The sequence below is a fragment of the Rattus norvegicus genome, chromosome 9, assembly GCF_036323735.1.
Source record: "Rattus norvegicus strain BN/NHsdMcwi chromosome 9, GRCr8, whole genome shotgun sequence".
NCBI classification, from domain to species: domain Eukaryota; kingdom Metazoa; phylum Chordata; class Mammalia; order Rodentia; family Muridae; genus Rattus; species Rattus norvegicus.
In genome coordinates this window covers 22,822,346-22,839,612 of record NC_086027.1, presented here as the reverse complement: position 1 = coordinate 22,839,612, position 17,267 = coordinate 22,822,346, and the positions used below count along the sequence as shown (strand labels likewise).

The 17,267-nt window shown below is 53.6% G+C and overlaps 1 protein-coding gene across 5 annotated transcripts in view; it reads right to left on the bottom strand.

Annotated features, from left to right (window-relative positions):
• Positions 1-1,449: 1,449 nt before the first annotated feature.
• Tmem63b (transmembrane protein 63B) overlaps positions 1,450-17,267 on the bottom strand; it is a 27,411-nt gene continuing 11,593 nt past the window's right edge. For all 5 annotated transcript variants that reach the window (XM_063267361.1, XM_006244582.4, NM_001427713.1 and 2 more), the window contains 18 exons: positions 15,758-15,900; positions 15,616-15,667; positions 15,354-15,462; positions 14,833-14,903; positions 11,130-11,210; positions 8,997-9,120; positions 7,784-7,917; positions 7,512-7,649; positions 7,225-7,378; positions 6,422-6,528; positions 6,151-6,237; positions 5,925-5,990; positions 4,721-4,883; positions 4,074-4,179; positions 3,054-3,221; positions 2,740-2,855; positions 2,509-2,589; positions 1,450-2,253 (listed from right to left, as the gene is read on the bottom strand). In XM_063267361.1, coding sequence (XP_063123431.1) covers positions 2,062-2,253; positions 2,509-2,589; positions 2,740-2,855; positions 3,054-3,221; positions 4,074-4,179; positions 4,721-4,883; positions 5,925-5,990; positions 6,151-6,237; positions 6,422-6,528; positions 7,225-7,378; positions 7,512-7,649; positions 7,784-7,917; positions 8,997-9,120; positions 11,130-11,210; positions 14,833-14,903; positions 15,354-15,462; positions 15,616-15,667; positions 15,758-15,900 — 2,092 coding nt within the window. In that variant the 3' untranslated portion in view covers positions 1,450-2,061. The remainder of the gene's footprint in view (positions 2,254-2,508; positions 2,590-2,739; positions 2,856-3,053; positions 3,222-4,073; positions 4,180-4,720; positions 4,884-5,924; positions 5,991-6,150; positions 6,238-6,421; positions 6,529-7,224; positions 7,379-7,511; positions 7,650-7,783; positions 7,918-8,996; positions 9,121-11,129; positions 11,211-14,832; positions 14,904-15,353; positions 15,463-15,615; positions 15,668-15,757; positions 15,901-17,267) is intronic.

Genomic DNA, 17,267 nt, shown 5'->3' with positions numbered 1-17,267 from the left:
ATCACACCGGGCAGACAATAGAATTCTCCAGGTAAGGCCTGCTCACCCATACAGAGAATATGCTTAGGAATACTGAAGAAAAGGCTTGCTCCTGGCTCCTCAGTTTCTGCCCATCTGGGAGCTGGCACCCTGCCCCCAACCCTTGGCTTGGCGGTTGTCCTAGTTCCAATACTTGGAGGGGCTCCACCTAGGAGTTTAGCTTCACGAAGGCTTCAGATCTAAGTTTTATGTGAAGAGTAGACTGAGGTCACTCTTCCCATCAGGGCTATGTACTTGTGGTGCAGAGGCCATCACCATTGCTGGGGGGGGACCTCGCTCCTGTCCCTGGTGACCTTTTCACTGGAGTCTCTGCTCTCTACTGCCAACTCTCTTGCTGTCTCTCCAGGCTTTTTTGGTGCCTGTATTTTTTTTTTTTCTTTTTTCTATTTTTTGGAGCTGGGGACCGAACCCAGGGCCTTGCGTTTGCTAGGCAAGTGCTCTACCACTGAGCTAAATTCCCAGCCCGGTGCCTGTATTTTTTTTTTTCCTTTTTTCTTTTTTTCAGGGCTGGGGACCGAACCCAGGTAGGCAAGCGCTCTACCACTGAGCTAAATCCCCAACCCCTGTATTTTTTTAAAAAAGAATTATTTTATTTATGAGTCCACTGTAGCCGTCTTCAGACACACCGAAAGAGGGCATCAGATCCCAGTACAGATGGTTGGGAGCCACCATGTGGTTGCTGGGAATTGAACTCAGAACCTATTGAAAGAGCAGCCAGTGCTCTTAACCACTGAGCAGCCCTGCCTGTATTTTTTTTTTTTTTTCTTCTCCTCCATCTCCTGGACTCTTCTCTCTGGGCAGCTACATCTTATTTTCTCATTTTCTGTTGAAGGACTGAAAACTCGCCAGGCGGTGGTGGCACATGCCTTTAATCCCAGCACTTGGAAGGCAGATCATCTTTGAGGCTAGCCTGGTCTACAGAGTGAGAACTGGTATATGGAGGCTAGGGAACGGTATGTGGGGCTGGCTTTAAAAGTTACCTGGCCTCGCAATCCTGATGCGACTGAGGAAACAAGTCCAGGGGTCTTCTGGCTCCTGCTGCGCGCAATGCATTGTGGGTATATACATGGTTGTGCCCTTGCTGAGTGGCCTATAGAAAAGCCCTTAGAGGTAAGTCGGGCGTCTGGAGAAGAGCTGGGATGGCTGGACAATGTGGAGCCCTGGAAATGTATGGGGCGGAGGAAGGCCACCCTGAGGTGCTAGGGAGGGCCTTCCTCCTAAGCCCACGTGGAGCAATGATTTTCCAGATGTTCGCTCTTGACCCACAGGGCTGGTGTGAGGTGATGCGAGCATAGAGGCTCTTCCTAATGACATTTTAATAAAGCAGAAGCTCACTCCGGGACTCCAGTTGGGTGCTCCTGGGAGGACAGAGGATGAGGTTCCAGGGAGGACCTCCAATCAGACACAAACTCACAGCTTTTGTTTTTATTTTAAAGGAAAACAAAAACAAAAACAAAAAAAAACAACAAACCCAGTGCAAAACCCCATTTTCCAGTGTCAGCCATGCCCCCCTCCCCCTGGGGTCAACCCCTGGCTCGGGCCTGACTTTTTCCCCCTACTGTGCACCCCTCCCATCTCCTGCATCCCAGAGGGCAGCAGGTTCCACGTCCCTGGAGGCCCAGATCCAGGGGCAGTGAAGGAGAGGAAAAAGACTGGGTGGCAGCTCCTGATCTTGCTTTCCCCAGGCCTCCAGCCATGGCTCCGGGTACCCACCTTGGCTCTCATTAACCCTTTCCTGGCCACACTACTGGGTGGTGAGGCTGATCTGGGGGAATTCACTCCACACCCCTCTTTGCCCCGGGGCCTGCTCGGGGCTGTCCTCACTGAGGTTGGGGGGCTCCCTCTCTCCCTCCATGGTGGGGGGAGAGTGGTGAAATCCCCAGGTTTAAATACCTTAATGAAAGCAGGGGATGGGGTAGGAGGAGGGGGCTTTAGTTCTAATAAATTATTAGCGTTTTGTTTTTTAGTGTCCGTGGGGGTGGGGGAGGGGCAGGGCGTGGCCTCCAGGGCCCCTCCCTCCCCTTACTGGTGAATTTCATTCTCTATGAGGCTGTCCTCGCATGACTGGAAGTCTGTGTCCGTGAGGCCATCAGGCGGCATCAGCAACTCCTCGTCTTGGGAGGAGGACGATGGGGGCTCATCACCTGAGCTCCCAGGAGCCCCATCCCCGTCCCCGTCCCCCTCTGAGTCCTGCAGCACCTGAGCGATGTATTTCTGAAGGGGAAAGGAATAGGGGTTGGGTGATTAGCTGTCCATTATGGGTAGGTAGGTGGGGGCCGGCAGCATAGTGGGCAGCCCCAGAGGACATAGTGGGGAGGAGGAAACCAAGTCTTTCCCATTCTGGGATCCACCGCCACGAGATCTGGTACAGGCTGGCTTTTGTGGAGGACTACAGGATTGAGTCTCTTCAAGTCAAAGCTTCCCCCCAACCCCTCCACCCCACCCCAGGCTGTGGTGTGAGGCACTCACTGCAGATTTGGGGACAGCGCCAGCAGTGGGGGGCCGTCCATTACTTCTGGAGCTCACCGCATCTGTCTCTGTGTGTTCAATCTTAAGGGGTCCAGGGAGAGGGGAGGAAACATTCTTGTCTTTAGCCCCAATCATGCCCAACACCTTTGCCCCGCCCTGGCCCTGTATACTACCCCCACAGAAAAAGTTTGACCCCAGCCATACTCCACCACCTCTTCTCCTGCCCTATACCTTATAGTTGTGGGCACTGAGGTATTTGAAGTGTCCGAAACAGACGTGGCAGAGACAGATGACGATGGTGATTACCAGAACGACGAAGGTGAACATAGACGTGGGGGCTAGGAATCCTGGGGTGGAGAGGACAAAAAGGGGCTACCGCCTCCACCTCCGAGGGGCTCACTACCTCCGACTCCTTCATCCCATCCATAGGACCTCACCAAGACCCTTCTTGGCACTCTCTACCATGTGGCCCTTCTGTGGCAATTCTATATTCAAAAGTCCCTTCCGTCCCTGCCACCCGATCCCAGTGGGATGGTGGCCCTCACCCGTGCGCATGGTGGAGAAGAAGAGCAGCCAGAAGAGGCAGAGGATGGGCGCGGCCACCACTTGGTTCACAGCCCCCGAGTGGATCTTCTTGTCCAGCTTGGCCGGCAAGTAGGCGTAGTAGATATTGTACCTGTCTACCAGGTGCTTCAGCAGCATGTACATGAGCCCTGAGGAAAGCCAATGGCCCTGACCTCGGAACCAGCGCCCACAGGCCTTGGGTGTCTACCACAGGCTGGAAACTGCAGTTCTCCTCATCAGTTCCTGCACCCCACAGCCCTCCTTGCGGAACGACCGCCAGAGAGCCATTTATGTAGATGTACAAGAAGCCTTTGAAACCCATCTTACGTTTTTCTACCCCGTCCCTAAATAGTTAGGTGTAAACTAAAGGGCAGGTTCTACTTCCTGAAGCTGAGGGAGCTTAAAACAAGGGCGAGGTTAGTGTGAGAGTCTGGAACCTTCGGCAGCCGCAGAGGGTGGGTGGGGAGTTGGGATGCTATTAGGGAAGGTAGAGGCTATCAAGGGGTCATGGTCAATGAGAAACTTAGCTGCACACCTTCTAAGAGGGAGAGAGACCTGCTCAAGGTACATGGCTGGTCTGCACTGGGACATGTCCATGAGGTACAATGACCTAGCTCACTCTGGACTCCAAGGGTTTTTCCTGATTTTTGTAATCTGTGCACAGTGTAGATGTTAGTGTGTGTATATGTGTTTAACAACTCAGAGGGAGGGATGTTCACGTATACCCAGAGAAAGGCCTCAATGCCAGTAAATATTGCTGAGGTGGGTGGCTTGACCCAGAGACCAAGCATGTCAGGTGGGCTGAATCTTGATAGGACTGCTCTCCCCCTCTCCCCCAAGGCCTGGCCCAAGACTGAGCCAGGAACCAGGCGGGAGGCCCGAGGGGCCGGTCTCCCAGCCCGGGCCCTGTCCAATCAGGGTGGCCTGCCTTACTAGAGTGGAGCGGGTGAGGCCCTGGGTTCCCCCGAGCAGGGCCCAGGTCCCGGCGCGGCGGTGCCTACCGAAGGGCACGATGATGGGGCAGGTGATACTGTAGGTCATGACCACCGTGAAGACGCACATCATCCAAGCGTAGGCTGCGCCAAACTGGAACTCGTAGGCCTGATGCTGGGGGGGACATGGGCAGGAGGGTGGCTCAGGGTGGAGGGGGACAGGCTGCAGGGATGCAGGGCAGGCAGGAGGTGGCCAGGAACTCTAGGGCTGGGGATGAGGCCATCGGGAGTGAGGGACCTAGTGTGGGGGTGGTGCAGGGGACAGCAAAGCAGGTGGGAGGAGGGAGCTGTGGCTGAGAGGGAGGCCAGGCAGGGCAGTGATGGGACATGGGCAGGTGGGGGCAAAAGTTGAATGGAATAGGGGACAGGTTCTCCAGTGCCCTCTTGTGGAATGAGGGCAGAGGGACCCTAGATCAAGGGAGCTCCGCCTCTCCCAACTCCAAGCACATAACACTATGCTCTCAGAACTCAAGGATCTCCTAATGACCTATGTCCACCCATAGCTCTATGTGTGGGAAAACTGAGGCTTCAGATGGGAACTAAACTCCCTAAGTCCCAAGCATCCTTGTGCCCACCACCAGAGCCTGACTGCTGCTGTTTCTGGTTAGGCCACCAGAGGGCGCTGTGCGTGTTGCCGCTGCCCTAGGCGGCCATACCCGCTTCACGTTGCGTCTTTCGGCGGCGGAGCGCGCCAGGCAGAGCCGGATCATGTACATGAGTAGGCCTGGGATGCGCAGCAGGTCCATGGCGTTACCGATAAAGGCTGAGGCAATGACGTAGTTCACGAAGAAAGCGCCGTTGTCGGGCAGGAACACACACCTGCGGGCAGCAGGTGCTCCAGCACTGCACCCTTGGGGTGATCTGGTGGCTGTCTGCCTACCGCTAGCGTGACAGCACCCCATACTCTCACCCTCTGTTGCCTCCTCTACATGTACACCCCCAGCTTAGACCTCCCCCCCGCAATATCTGTGTTCTAATCTTTCCACAGTGTGAACCCCAGAATATCAAAATAACAAAGCCAGTCTAGATGCATACCCTGAAAACCAGCCCAAAGACCTACCTAGATGGCATGCCCTGAAAACACCCAAGGAGAGTTCAAGGCCACAAAAGGCCACCAGCCTGTGCAGCAAATAACTGCTGAGACTGCCACAGAAAATCTCAATGGCACCTCAGAAACCTCCAGGGATGTAAGCCCCAGGAAACTGGGTAAGTTTTCCAACTCAATATCTCCCACAATAGAGCCTCAGACTCCTTCCCTACCAGTTTCAGAAACCCTCAAGTATCTTTGGTGTGTGTGGGATGACAAGAACCAGAGAGTTCCTAAGTCCAAGACGGTCACAGACAACTCCATCAAGAGCCTGGAGCTTGAGCCCGTGAAAGTCACAGTATACACCAGAACTAGTCCCTAACAGGGGTCCTCATCTGCTACATCCCCAGCTCTGAGCCCCAGAGTTTTCAATTGGAGAGAACTCAGTAGATGAAGGCATGGCTTCTAGTGACCCTCAGGGATACTCTGGGAGTCCCCAAGATAATGACCAAGTTTCCACTACAAATAACTCCCCCATCTCCTTGGAGAAATTCAAGACCCCTACAGCAGTCCTAGAATAAGAGCCCAAGTCCTTACAGAACCCCCAATTGTGGGCTCTGAAGACTTAACTCTACCTTGAGCATGCACTCATCTGTTCAGTGCACTCCTGATCCTAAACCCCAACACATTTCGTCCAAATACATACCCAACACCCTGAGGGCTGTCTTTTGGATAACCCAGGAGACTCATGTTAATCCCACCCCTTACAGCTTGGAAGCTTGGTGACATCCACCCTTGTTAGTTTTCTTTCCCCAGGTGTCCTGGTCACTCACTCAAACCGAATAGCTGCTTCGGCCAGGAATTTCTTGTCAAAAAGCCAGCGGAAGAAGAGGTCTAGGCTGTAGGAAGAAGGATGGGAGATGGCATGGGGCAGGCACCCATGCAGAGGGTCTGCCAGGAGCCTCTGGGGAAGCCTGGGACAGGTAGGCCTCTGGTCCAATGGCTCTCTTCCTGTCATGCGCACCCACCCCAGCTCCCCCTGGGTCCTTTGATGCTCACCTGCTCAGCCCCAGTGAGGGCAGAAGCAGTACCATGAAGATGAGGAAGGTGTAGCACTTGTGCATGGTGGTCCTGTTCTCCCCGGAGCTAGGAGGGCAGTGGCAGAGCACAGGCAGAGGTCACAGCAGGCCAGCGCACACTGGGACCATGCCCTGGGAGGCTCCTCTGGGTGGTGGAGGCCTCTCTAGGTGAGGGGACAGGGCCCAGGGCTGCGAACCTTCAGAGCAAAGGGCTGCCCGGGAACATGGTGGGTGGAATACGGGCAGCTTACCGTGTCCAGTGTGCTTCAAAGAAGGCAGAGTAGTAGACAATGGTGGGGAGCAGGGCCGAGAAGCACCACAGCAGTAGTGTAGGGAAGAACTGGGTGATGATGGGGTTCTGCGGGGGACAGGGAGTGTCAAGCACAGATGGACAGGTGGGTGGGGGTGGAGGCTAGGGTTAGGGGAACGACTTCTGGGTGAGTGACTGTGATACCGTGGAACACCTACTGTGTGACGAACACTTGTGCATGTTCTACACACTAAACCTCATGACCACGAAACTGGCTCAATGTCCCAATGCGTCAACTGAGAAGACAGAGACTTGATGGTGTGGCCAGCTAGAGAGCAGTGGGGGTTGGGTTTAGACCGGGGTCTGCTTCTTATCTCCTGTGCTTTTCTGAGTGCTGACTTTCTTTTTTTTTTTTTTTTGGTTCTTTTTTTCCGGAGCTGGGGACTGAACCCAGGGCCTTGCGCTTCCTAGGTAAGCGCTCTACCACTGAGCTAAATCCCCAGCCCCAAGGGACCAGTTTAAACCTTCCACTTTTCAGAGAGGAGAAAAGGGGGTTTGTGTGTGTGTGTGTGTGTGTGTGTGTGTGTGTGTGTGTGTGTGTCCAGGAAATGTAAACCCAAGGTTGGTCTTTCCTGAGGGCAGGACATGGTGGATTGGGGTAGCCTCTCTTGTCCTAAGGAAACATCCTGGAAGGGCTGGTCTGGAGCACCCAGAATCAGAGAACTACCCTAGGGAGAGGGAGGTACTGCCTGGCACTGATAACTCATGGCTCATCACGGAGGGCTGGGTGGGCATGGGCCTCACGTTGAGGTACTCCACAGGCTTGGTGACGTTGAACTTGTCCATGGTGGTGATGATGATGGCCGGGGTGGTGAGGAAGAAGAGCAGGATGAAGAGGACCACGTTGATGACCAGGCAACGCAGCCACCAGATGAAGCCTCGGATGGAGAGGTGCTCCCTGGGAAAGCAGGGGAGGGGTCACTCTAAAGGTTTTGAACTGATCGGTCTCTGGTGACATCCACCCTCTCCCCATCCTCCAGGAGACAGTCCCTAAGTCTGTCAGGGGCCCCATCCCACCCGCTGTGGCTCACCAGTAGATGTTCTGAGGGTCAGGAGCATAGGTCACTGTCCAGTTGGAGATGTGCAGCGCCTCACTGCAGGAGGAGGCGCGCGGCTCCCCACGGCAGGCACAGCCCTGGCATTTGCACACGTTGAAGTCCTTTAGGATGCTGCGGGTGGGGGGGGGGTAATAGGTACTTGTTACTTCAGCCCCAACTGCGGTCCCCAGTGGGGAGTACAGGGCCCTGAGAGAGGGAGGGGGAGGGGGTGTGTGTGACAGGAGGAGATGGGGCGGGGAGCTCACATTGCTGTGATGGTCTCATTGTGGAAGGTGACAAAGGCCATGCCCAGGGGCTTCTCATTCACTTTCTCCTTCTCCCGCCTGTAGTCTTCCTTCAGCCTCTGCTCCAACTTTGTGTAGTACTCAATGGCCTCCACCTGCAGGGGGCAGGGCCAGGGGCTCTGCTCAGAGCTGGGAGGCATCCACAGCATCAGTAGGGATCAGCCCAAGCTCCCCAAAACTTTCTCATAGGCACGAGTCACTCTGTCCCTCTAACCTCACGAGGTGGGCACAATGGGGAAGCCAAGGAGCAGGGTAACTAATGGATGTATTAAAAGTGGAAGGGGCGGGGCTGGGGATTTAGCTCAGTGGTAGAGCGCTTGCCTAGCAAGCACAAGGCCTTGAGTTCGGTCCCCAGCTCCGGGGGTGGGGGGTGGGGTGGGGGGGGGCTGGAGCCATGGCTCAGCGGTTAAGAGTACTGACTGCTCTTCCAGAGGTCCTGAGTTCAATTCCCAGCAACCACAAGGTGGCTCACAACCATCTGTAGTGGGATCTGATGCCCTCTTCTGGTGTGTCTGAAGACAGCTACAGTGTACTCATATAAATAAAATGAACAAGTAAATTTTTTTTTTTTTTTAAAAAGCAGAGTATGACCCTGAATTTCCAGTCCTCCTGCCTGTGCTTCCTAATGTTGGGATTTACAGACATGTGACATGGCTGATTTTACGTGGCACTGGGGATCAAACCCATGGCCTTGAATCTGCTAAGCCAGCACTGAAGGACATCCTAGCCCCCTGCTATGCTCGCCTAACCTACAGTTTTAAAAGTTATCACAAACCGGGCAAACCGAATAGTGAGAACAGGGCTTCAAGGGCTGACAAGATGGCTCAGTGACTAAAAGGAGCTTGCCACCAAGCCCAATGACTAGAGTTTGAGCTACGGAATCCACATGATGGAGAGAACTATCACAAGTTGTTCTCCGACTTCCACACATGCCCCATGGTATGCCCTCCCCACATAAAAGAAAGATTTGGGGTTTCACGGACTCTGAGGCAGTTGGAGGCTTGCTGGGGTGTGACCCATGTCTTCTTTCTGAGAGAGTCTCTTTACCTGTGGGTCTTACTGTCTACCACACTTGTTTGTCCTTGGGTAGGGGTTGTGACTACCCTGGGGCCTGCCCAGACCTCCCCAGCCTTGCCAGGGACTCTGGCCACCCAGCAGCCGGCCCACACGGTACCTGCTCGCAGCCTCGAACCACACAACAGCAGAGGTGGCCGCACGGTTTGGGGTTGATCATGGCGGGTACATTTTCCTTGCTCTGCAGGTTCGTGAAGTAGAGTTTTCCCCGCTCAGCCTTCTTCCTGTGGGATCCGGGGGCCAGTCACCTACTGCTTAGTGTCTGGGGCTGGCTGGGAGGTGGGGGGAGGGAACCAGGCTTGGGGGTGGGGGTGTGTGGGGGTCACAAAGAAACCCAAAGCTTCTTAAACTGTGGGGCCACGACGTGGGATGGCATAACAGGATGTGAGGGGTTAGGAAAGAATCAGGCAATAGTCAAATGTTTCTGAAAGTGCAAACAGCACAGATTAATTAAAAACAAACACATTGTGAGTCTGAGGTGTTTCTGGCAGGGCTGGTCTGTATTGCAGCAAGCAAGTCCACGGCAGCCTTGGTTCTCAACCCGCAGCCGGCATGGTCTGTGTGGCCTATGCCACCATGCCAGCCTGAAACATCCTGGTTCAGGGTCGGGACTGGACTAATGAGTTGCAGTGATTTTGCCGTACATACAAAGCCTTTTGCTCTTGTAGAAAACGATGGTTTAATCATGGAAAACAAAGAGTTAATGTTTTCCCACTGTCCTTTCTTTTTGGTGTTGTGCACGACATATGCACTCAAGTTGGGAGTGTGTTTTCCTCTTCTGTGTGCTACGGGGGTGCCTGGGTGAATGCATGCTTGTGTATATGTGTAATTGTACACGCACGTGCACATGTATACACGGAAACAAGGTTCACACAGGATGTGTTCCCTTCTACAAGTTAGACCTGGTTTGTTTGGCTTTGTTTCATTTTCAGAACGGTCTTTCTGCACAGCCCTGGCTGTCTTGGAACTCACTATGTAAACCAGGCTGGCCTCAAGTCTGACCACCGCATCCGCCTCCCAGTGGGCCACCAGAGGGCAACCATGTCACTGTGTCTTAGTTTTTGAGGCAAGGTCTCTCAGTGAATCTGAAGCTCATAAATCTGGCCAGGACAAAAGAGTCTCAGGGGCTGACTGTCTTTGCCCCAACATACCAGGTTCTAGGTGTACATGGAGACTGCCATTCGTATGACATTCATTCGCATGAACGGTGGGGAGTCCAGCACAGGTCCTTACCCTTATATGACAAATGCTGCAGCAACTGACCCATTTTCCCCAGCCTGGTCTTTTCATTAAATAATAAAAATATATGCGGACTCCGGAGTGTTTATAAAATGGGTGTGTGCACGTGCACACACTTACGGAGACCAGATGATTAACTCAAGTACCACCCTCATTCTGGTCGCCCACCTCCTTGAGGTAGGGTCTCCTATCTGTGCCTCACCAACACTGTGGTCACAAGCGTGTGCTATGACACATGACATTTTTATGTGGGTGCAGGGGACTGACCACAGGTCCTTGTTCCTCAAGGCAAGCTCCTTGCCAACTCAGCCTGCCCTCCAGCCCCAGGAATTTTTTTTTTTAATAAATTTTTCTTTTTTTCTGGGGGATGGGGGTGGAACAGGGTTTCTCCATGTAGCCTTAGCTGCCCTGGAACTCAATCTGTAGACCAGGCTGGCCTCAAACTCATGAGATCTGCCTGCCTCTGCCTCCTGAGTGCTGGGACTAAAGATGTGCGCCACCACCCGGCTAAAAGAAATCTTATGATGTATTCTCATTAATATTTGGCTTGTATTCCTATTTATATGCCTCGAGCTTGAGGTCATGTAAAATTCTCTCAGGCGCAAAGGGCTTGGAGTGGACAAGACTTTAGAAGGTTTGCTTCAGCTCAGTCCCTAAGGGCAGGGGCCATCCTCTTAGGCTTGTTCAGCCCCTATGGCTCTGCTACAGGTCCAGCCAAGGGTCTCCTTGCCCATTTCTGGAGAGCCAATTCTTACAGTCTGCCATAAATCTCTTATACTGTAGCCACCAGATGTGAACTGTAGACCACTCCCTCTTGCAACATACGCTAAGCTCCAGGCCTCAGAAGCAACAGAGACTCCCAAGGTATAGTCACATTCAAAATGCCCCCGAAACCGCCCGAAAGGAGAGCCCCGTTCCCACAAGGAGGCCAAGATCCCCTTCATGATGAGTAGAGGGCCTCTTGGCGGCACCCTCCCCATCCCCGACCCGGTACCTCTCCGCGTCAAGGAACATAAGTCGAGCCACGTTGTAACAGGGCCGGGCTTCCAGAACTGTGCAGTTGGGGTAGGCCTCCCTGAAACACAGGCAGCTGTCATGCCCTGCAGGGCCCCATCCACATACCTGCCCTCACTTCCATTCAGGGCACCAGCACTTCAACACTCCCAGCTTACTGGCTTCTTGGTCTGCAGTGCTCCTCAAGGGCAGAACTTTGGAGTCCTTACACTGTGTGAGTGGGGACTGGGTGCAGGTGTGCATGAGGACTGTGTGGAGGCAGCAGGTGATGAGAGACCGGGTGTGTGCATACTCCTGTGTGCGAGGAGCTGGGGAGGCTGAGGCTGTGCTCTGATTCTTGTCCAGAGCTGTAAACTTGAGGTTCGCAGAAACTGTTCCTAGTTGCAGGCTGAAGTTCTCTTAGCCCTGTTCCCGGAAGACCTGGTCCCGAGCCAACACTTGGCCTTGACTTTGGATTTACTCCAACCAATCTTGGCCCAAGACCAACAAGAAACTGATCCTGAATTTGATCTCTAACCCTGGCCATGACCCAGGCCCAGGGCTGACCTTCACCCCCAAAAGATGGACTGACGGGGGCTTCCTGCTCTGCCTTACGGGCACATGGCTCCAGAGAGCATTCACAAAAGGTTTGCTGATTCGCCCAGCAGGGTCCTTCCCAGCTGACTGCAAACTCATCCAGTCCTTAATCTTGACTGGGTTTCCATCTTTTGGATGTCATATTAAAATTTAATGAGGGGCCACCAAGTATTCCAGACGTTCCTTAACAGAAAGATGAACTTCATAAACACATGAGAATTTAGACACTCAGAGCTGGCACAGGGTTCCTGAAAATGAACGGCCACAGGGCTTTCCTTCACAGCTCTCTGAGCTTCCTCTTTGGGAGGGCAGGCTCTCCCCCTCATGGGACTAAGCGCAAATCCTTAAAAGCTAACTCTCCTTCTTCCGGGTCGGTGGTCCTCTACTCCACAAAGTCTCCAGACCTGGACCATGAGCCTCAGTGAGCCCTGATGACTGCTCCAGAGCGCAGTGAGGACAAGGCCTGGCTGCTAATCCTCACGTGGGGAGTCCTCTGTAACAGCCTGCCCACAGCCAGTGCTCAGCCAGGTCAGCTGCATGGACAGTCGGATGAAAGGCTGACTTCATTACACTCATCTCACTCAAAGCCCCAGAGTCTAAGGAAGACCAGAGCCTCTGGACACCTGCTTTTAGAGTGAGTGAGTGAGAGTTTTAATCGCAGGCTGTTTTCCTCAACAAAATTAGAACTAGCCCTGAAGCACCCAGCCAGAGCATGTCCCTCTCGCCTGGCCTTTTGCGTCCCGCAGCACATAGTAAGCCCATCACAGAGTGGACCAGGAGGGTGCACTCCTCTGCTGTGCTCGCATCTCTGTTCAGACGGGAGGGTCCCTGTCTTGCACACTCCTTCCTCGCTCAGGAGAGCACCTTAGCACCCACACGATGTGACATCCTCAGACTAGGACTAGTGAAAGAAAAAAATTCTGGTTTTGTTTACTGCTGTATACTGCGCCTTCGCCCAGGGCACGCCATTTGAGGTCTGCATCAGGACATGTCAATGGAAGCTGATAACTGTCCAACTGGACAAGATGTCACTCGACCCTGAGCACACGCTAGTCCCCATCTCGACCTAGTGTGCCCTTACGCTAATGTAAGCTCGAACGTCAAATCATTCTCTCGCCTGTTTTGTAAGCCGTATGAGGCCAGGGCTTGCATGCAGAAGAGGTTCGATATGTGCATGTCAACCAGCCCATAATAGTACCCACCCATCGTTTAGCTACAGAGCCCTGTAACACAGCTCTGGAATGTGACCTGACCAGATACTGCCTCTGATCCTGCTGAGACACTGCTGCCGAAGGGGTGACAAACTGACCTGCTCCAGGACAATGACTGAACTCTGGTTTGGACCAATAACAGCAGACCTGGACCTCAAGAATAAGCCTCCGGCTGGAGGGATGGCTAGGGTTTAAGACTTCCTTCCAGAAGACCTGAGTTGATCACCAATACCTACCCAGCCACTCACAGCCAGGGGATCTGTCTCCCTCTTCTGGCTTCCACAGGTACCACACCCATGTGGTACACAGGCATACATAGTCAAATACCCATCCATACACATAAAATGAAAATAAGTAAAACTTAAAAAAGAAAAGAATAAGCCCTGAATCCACCTAAATCTTGAGCTGAGATCCAGACCAGTAATGTCCCTTGTCATGGCCACTAGCTGGCTCCTAATCTGGGTCACAGATTGACTTGTCCCTTGTCATGGCCACTGAGCGGCTCCTAGTCTGGGTCACAGATTGACTTGTTCCTTGTCATGGCCACTGACCGGCTTCTAATCTGGTCACAGGTTGACTTGTCCCTTGTCACGGCCACTGAGCGGCTTCTAATCTGGGTCACAGGTTGACTTGTCCCTTGTCATGGCCACTGGCTGGCTCCTAATCTGGGTCACAGGTTGACTTGTCCCTTGTCATGGCCACTGAGCGGCTTCTAATCTGGGTCACAGGTTGACTTGTCCCTTGTCATGGCCTCTGAGTGGCTCCTAGTCTGGGTCACAGGTTGACTTGTCCCTTGTCATGACCACTGGCTGGCTCCTAGTCTGGGTCACAGATTGACTTGTCCCTTGTCATGGCCACTGGCCGGCTCCTAATCTGGGTCACAGGTTGACATGGACCAATCTCCACTGAGACTGTAGACCAGTCCCTACAGTTGCTCTCCACCTTGAGCCTGGGTGACTTTTCACTCAGCTTCTGCTATGGTGACTGATGAGACTCTGGCACTAAGTGAGTCAACATGTGACAGGACCTCTAATGCTGTGTGCAGACGGTCTCTCTATGTCCCTACAGCTGGCCCTTAACCTTTTTAGTTTGTTGTTTGAGACAGGGTCTCTCTCTGTTGCCAGGGTGACCTCTTTCACAGGCCAGGCTGGCCTTGAACTCACAGAGATCCACCGGCCTTTGACTCCCAAGTGTTGAGATTCAAGGTGTGAGCGACCTCGGCTGGCAGCCCTTGACTCTCTACCCCATGGGCTCAGCACCAAGGGGCTGTCCATACCTGAATTACAGAGCCAGAGAGGCAGAAGAACAAGACTCCTCAGACTCCTTCAGATGCCACCATAGCCCACATGCTTTCCCACAACATCTGCATATGCACCAAGTAAGTGCTGCTGATAGATTTGAGGAAGCGTCCACCTCGGGGCCCTGGGCCAACCACCCAGGACCCAGTCCAAGCCAGAGGATGAAACAAATGTCACAGGCTGCACTCTAATGTCACAGGCTGCACCCTGATGTCACAGGCTGTACCCTAGTGTCACAGGCTGCACCCTAATGTCACAGGCTGCACCCTAATGTCACAGGCTGCACTCTTCAGGAGTCCCTCCCATTTCTCCAATTTTCTAATTTTTTTTTTCTTTAAGTAAGTGCTAGGGGTCAAACCCAAGGCCCGGTGCATGCTAAACATGGCTGTATCCCAAGTGACCCCCTCAGCCCTCTCCAGTTGTCACTCAGTGAAAGTGGGAGACCAGCCCAGCTTGGCATGTGAGGTCTTCCTAGATCTGCCCCGCTCGGTCTGTGTCTTGGACTGCTGAGTATGACTCCAGGGGTGCAAAGATGTTCTTGGGGCTCAGGGACAGGCAAGGGTCTGCAGGCCTGAGGTGGGGTGGGCCAATTACTCACTCGAAATGTTTCTTGATTTTTTCTGACTCTGCGTATTTGGAGATTCCATTGATGAAAAGAGTCCGCTTGACCTGGGGAGAGGGTAGCAGGCTTGACTTCCTGAGGGTGGGCTCCAGAAGAGCCAGAGGTACAGGGAGGGGCTGGGGGTAGGAGCGGCCTGTAGGTGGCTGTTCTTTGAGCAGGTCTCAGGGGTCACCAGGTGGGTGGACACTTAGAACCTTGAGGACCTAGCACAGTGACTAGCATTTGGTCCAGGCTAATTAAATAAATGGTTGTAGATGCTGAGGGAGTATTTCTATAATCCTTATCAAGGAAGACGACATTACAACCATCTGACACTACTACCAGCCATGGCCATTCCCCAGGGCTGTACTTAGCATGGCAGGGCACAGGCATTGCCTTCCCAGGACCTCTAGAGAGGCACCCTTATCCCATGTGTAGGAGGGAACCCAGGTAGCCTAACTCTATAGCGGCCACCCTGAAGGCTGATGGGGAAGCCAAGCCGGGCTGCCCTTCCTCACCAGATCATCTTCCTTGTAGCGCATTTTAGAGGTGTGTCTCCGCATGCTGTAGACCGTGAGCAGCAAGTACAGGAAGGCGAAGGAGGTATGCAGCCAGAGGAGGTTATTCCTACGGGAGCACAGGACACAGGGGTCACCATGTCAGCAGGGTCTACCTCTGCTGTCCGCCTGTCCCTGCAGCCTCCTGTCTCTTGCTTCTCCTCTGGACTCCCCCACCCCACCCCACCCCACCCCACCCCACCGCAGAGCTGCCCAGCCTCACCCTGATTTCAAGTTGGCAATGGTGGTTCTCCCGAAGCTGTAGGCATTGTTCTCTGGAAGGCGGGAAGGAAGAGGGGAGGGTGCTGGGGTCAGAATGGACACCTTCTGCCCCCTTCTACTCCAGCCACCTGGCCGTCACTGACCTAGCAGGTCCCCTGAGAAGTTGACAGGCAGCACGATGCCTACGGAGAGGACGCCCACGACAACCAGCAACCCAATGATGTGTCTTTGGAAGGACAGGTAGTGCACAGCGTCACCCCCACACTTGTCCCGGATCTCATCGTCCCTGCAGGTCATGGGAGGCAGACAGAAGATGCTGGTTAAGAACAGTAGAGACAAGGCTGGAACCAGCCTGTCCCACCCCCCGGCCATCCCTGCTGATGGAACAGCAATAAATGGGGTTGAGACAGAATTTCCCATCCTGATTTCCTGGGAGGGAGGAAGGAGAGAGGGGAAAAGAAGGAGAAGGAGAAGAGGAGGAGGAAGAAAAGGAGGAGGAAGAAGAGGAGGAGGAAAAGGAGGAAGAGGAGGAGGAAAAGGAGGAGGAGGAGGAGGAGGAGGAGTGGGAGAAAACAGGAAAAGGAAGAGGAAGAAGAAATGGAGGAGGAGGAAGAGGATGAGGAAGAGGAAGACAAGGAAAAGGGGGAGGAGGAAGAGGAGGAGTGGGAGGAACAGGAAAAGGAGGAAGAGGAAGAGTGGGAGGAGCAGGAAAAGGAGGAAGAGGAGGAGTGGAGGAGCAGGAAAAGGAGGAAGAGGAAGAGTGGGAGGAGCAGGAAAAGGAGGAAGAGGAGGAGTGGGAGGGGGGAAGAGCAGGAAAAGGAGGAGGAAGAAGAAATGGAGGAAGAAGATGAGGAAGAGGAGGAGGAAAAGGAGGATAAGTAAGAGGAGGAATAAGAGGAGGAGGAGGAAGAGGAGAAGGAGGAAGAGGAAAAATAGGAGGAAGAGGAAGAAGAGGAATAGGAGGAGGAGGAAGAGGAGGAGGAGGAGAAGGAGGAAGAGGAGGAGGAAGAGGAGGAGGAGGAAGAGGAGGAGGAGGAAGAGGAATGGGAGAAAACAGGAAAAGGAAGAGGAAGAAGAAATGGAGGATGAAGAAGAGGAAGACAAGGAAAGGAGGAGCAGGAAAAGGAGGAAGAAGAGGAGTGAGAGGGGGGAAGAGCAGGAAAAGGAGGAGGAAGAAGAAATGGAGGAGGAAGATGAGGAAGAGGAGGAAGAGGAAGAGGAAGAGAAGGAAGAGGAGGAGGAAGAGGAGGAAGAGGAGGAGGAGGAATAGGAGAGGGAGGAAGAGGAGGATGAGGAGGAATCCGCAGAGGCTGAAAGTGGCAGCAAAAAGAAGAGCAAGAGAAGAAAGAGAAAGCAAGATTGGGAATGGAGAAGAAAAGACAGGAAGATGGAAGACAGAAATGGGAAGGGACAAGAAGGAGGGATGTTATGGGAGGAGGTTGGGAAGTGGGCAACAGCAGCTCCTTCTAGGGCCTTAAGGCTACCAGGTCAAGGGCCCAGAGCATGGTTAGGGGCCCAGTGCTGACCTGTCCCAGTTCCTGCCTTTCTCAGCGCTCACTGCCTGCCCATGGACTCTGGCTGGATCTCCTGAGTTCTGCCTCCTGGCTGCTGGCTCTGCCTGCGGATGGCTGGCTGCTTCCAGCCTGCCTGCTG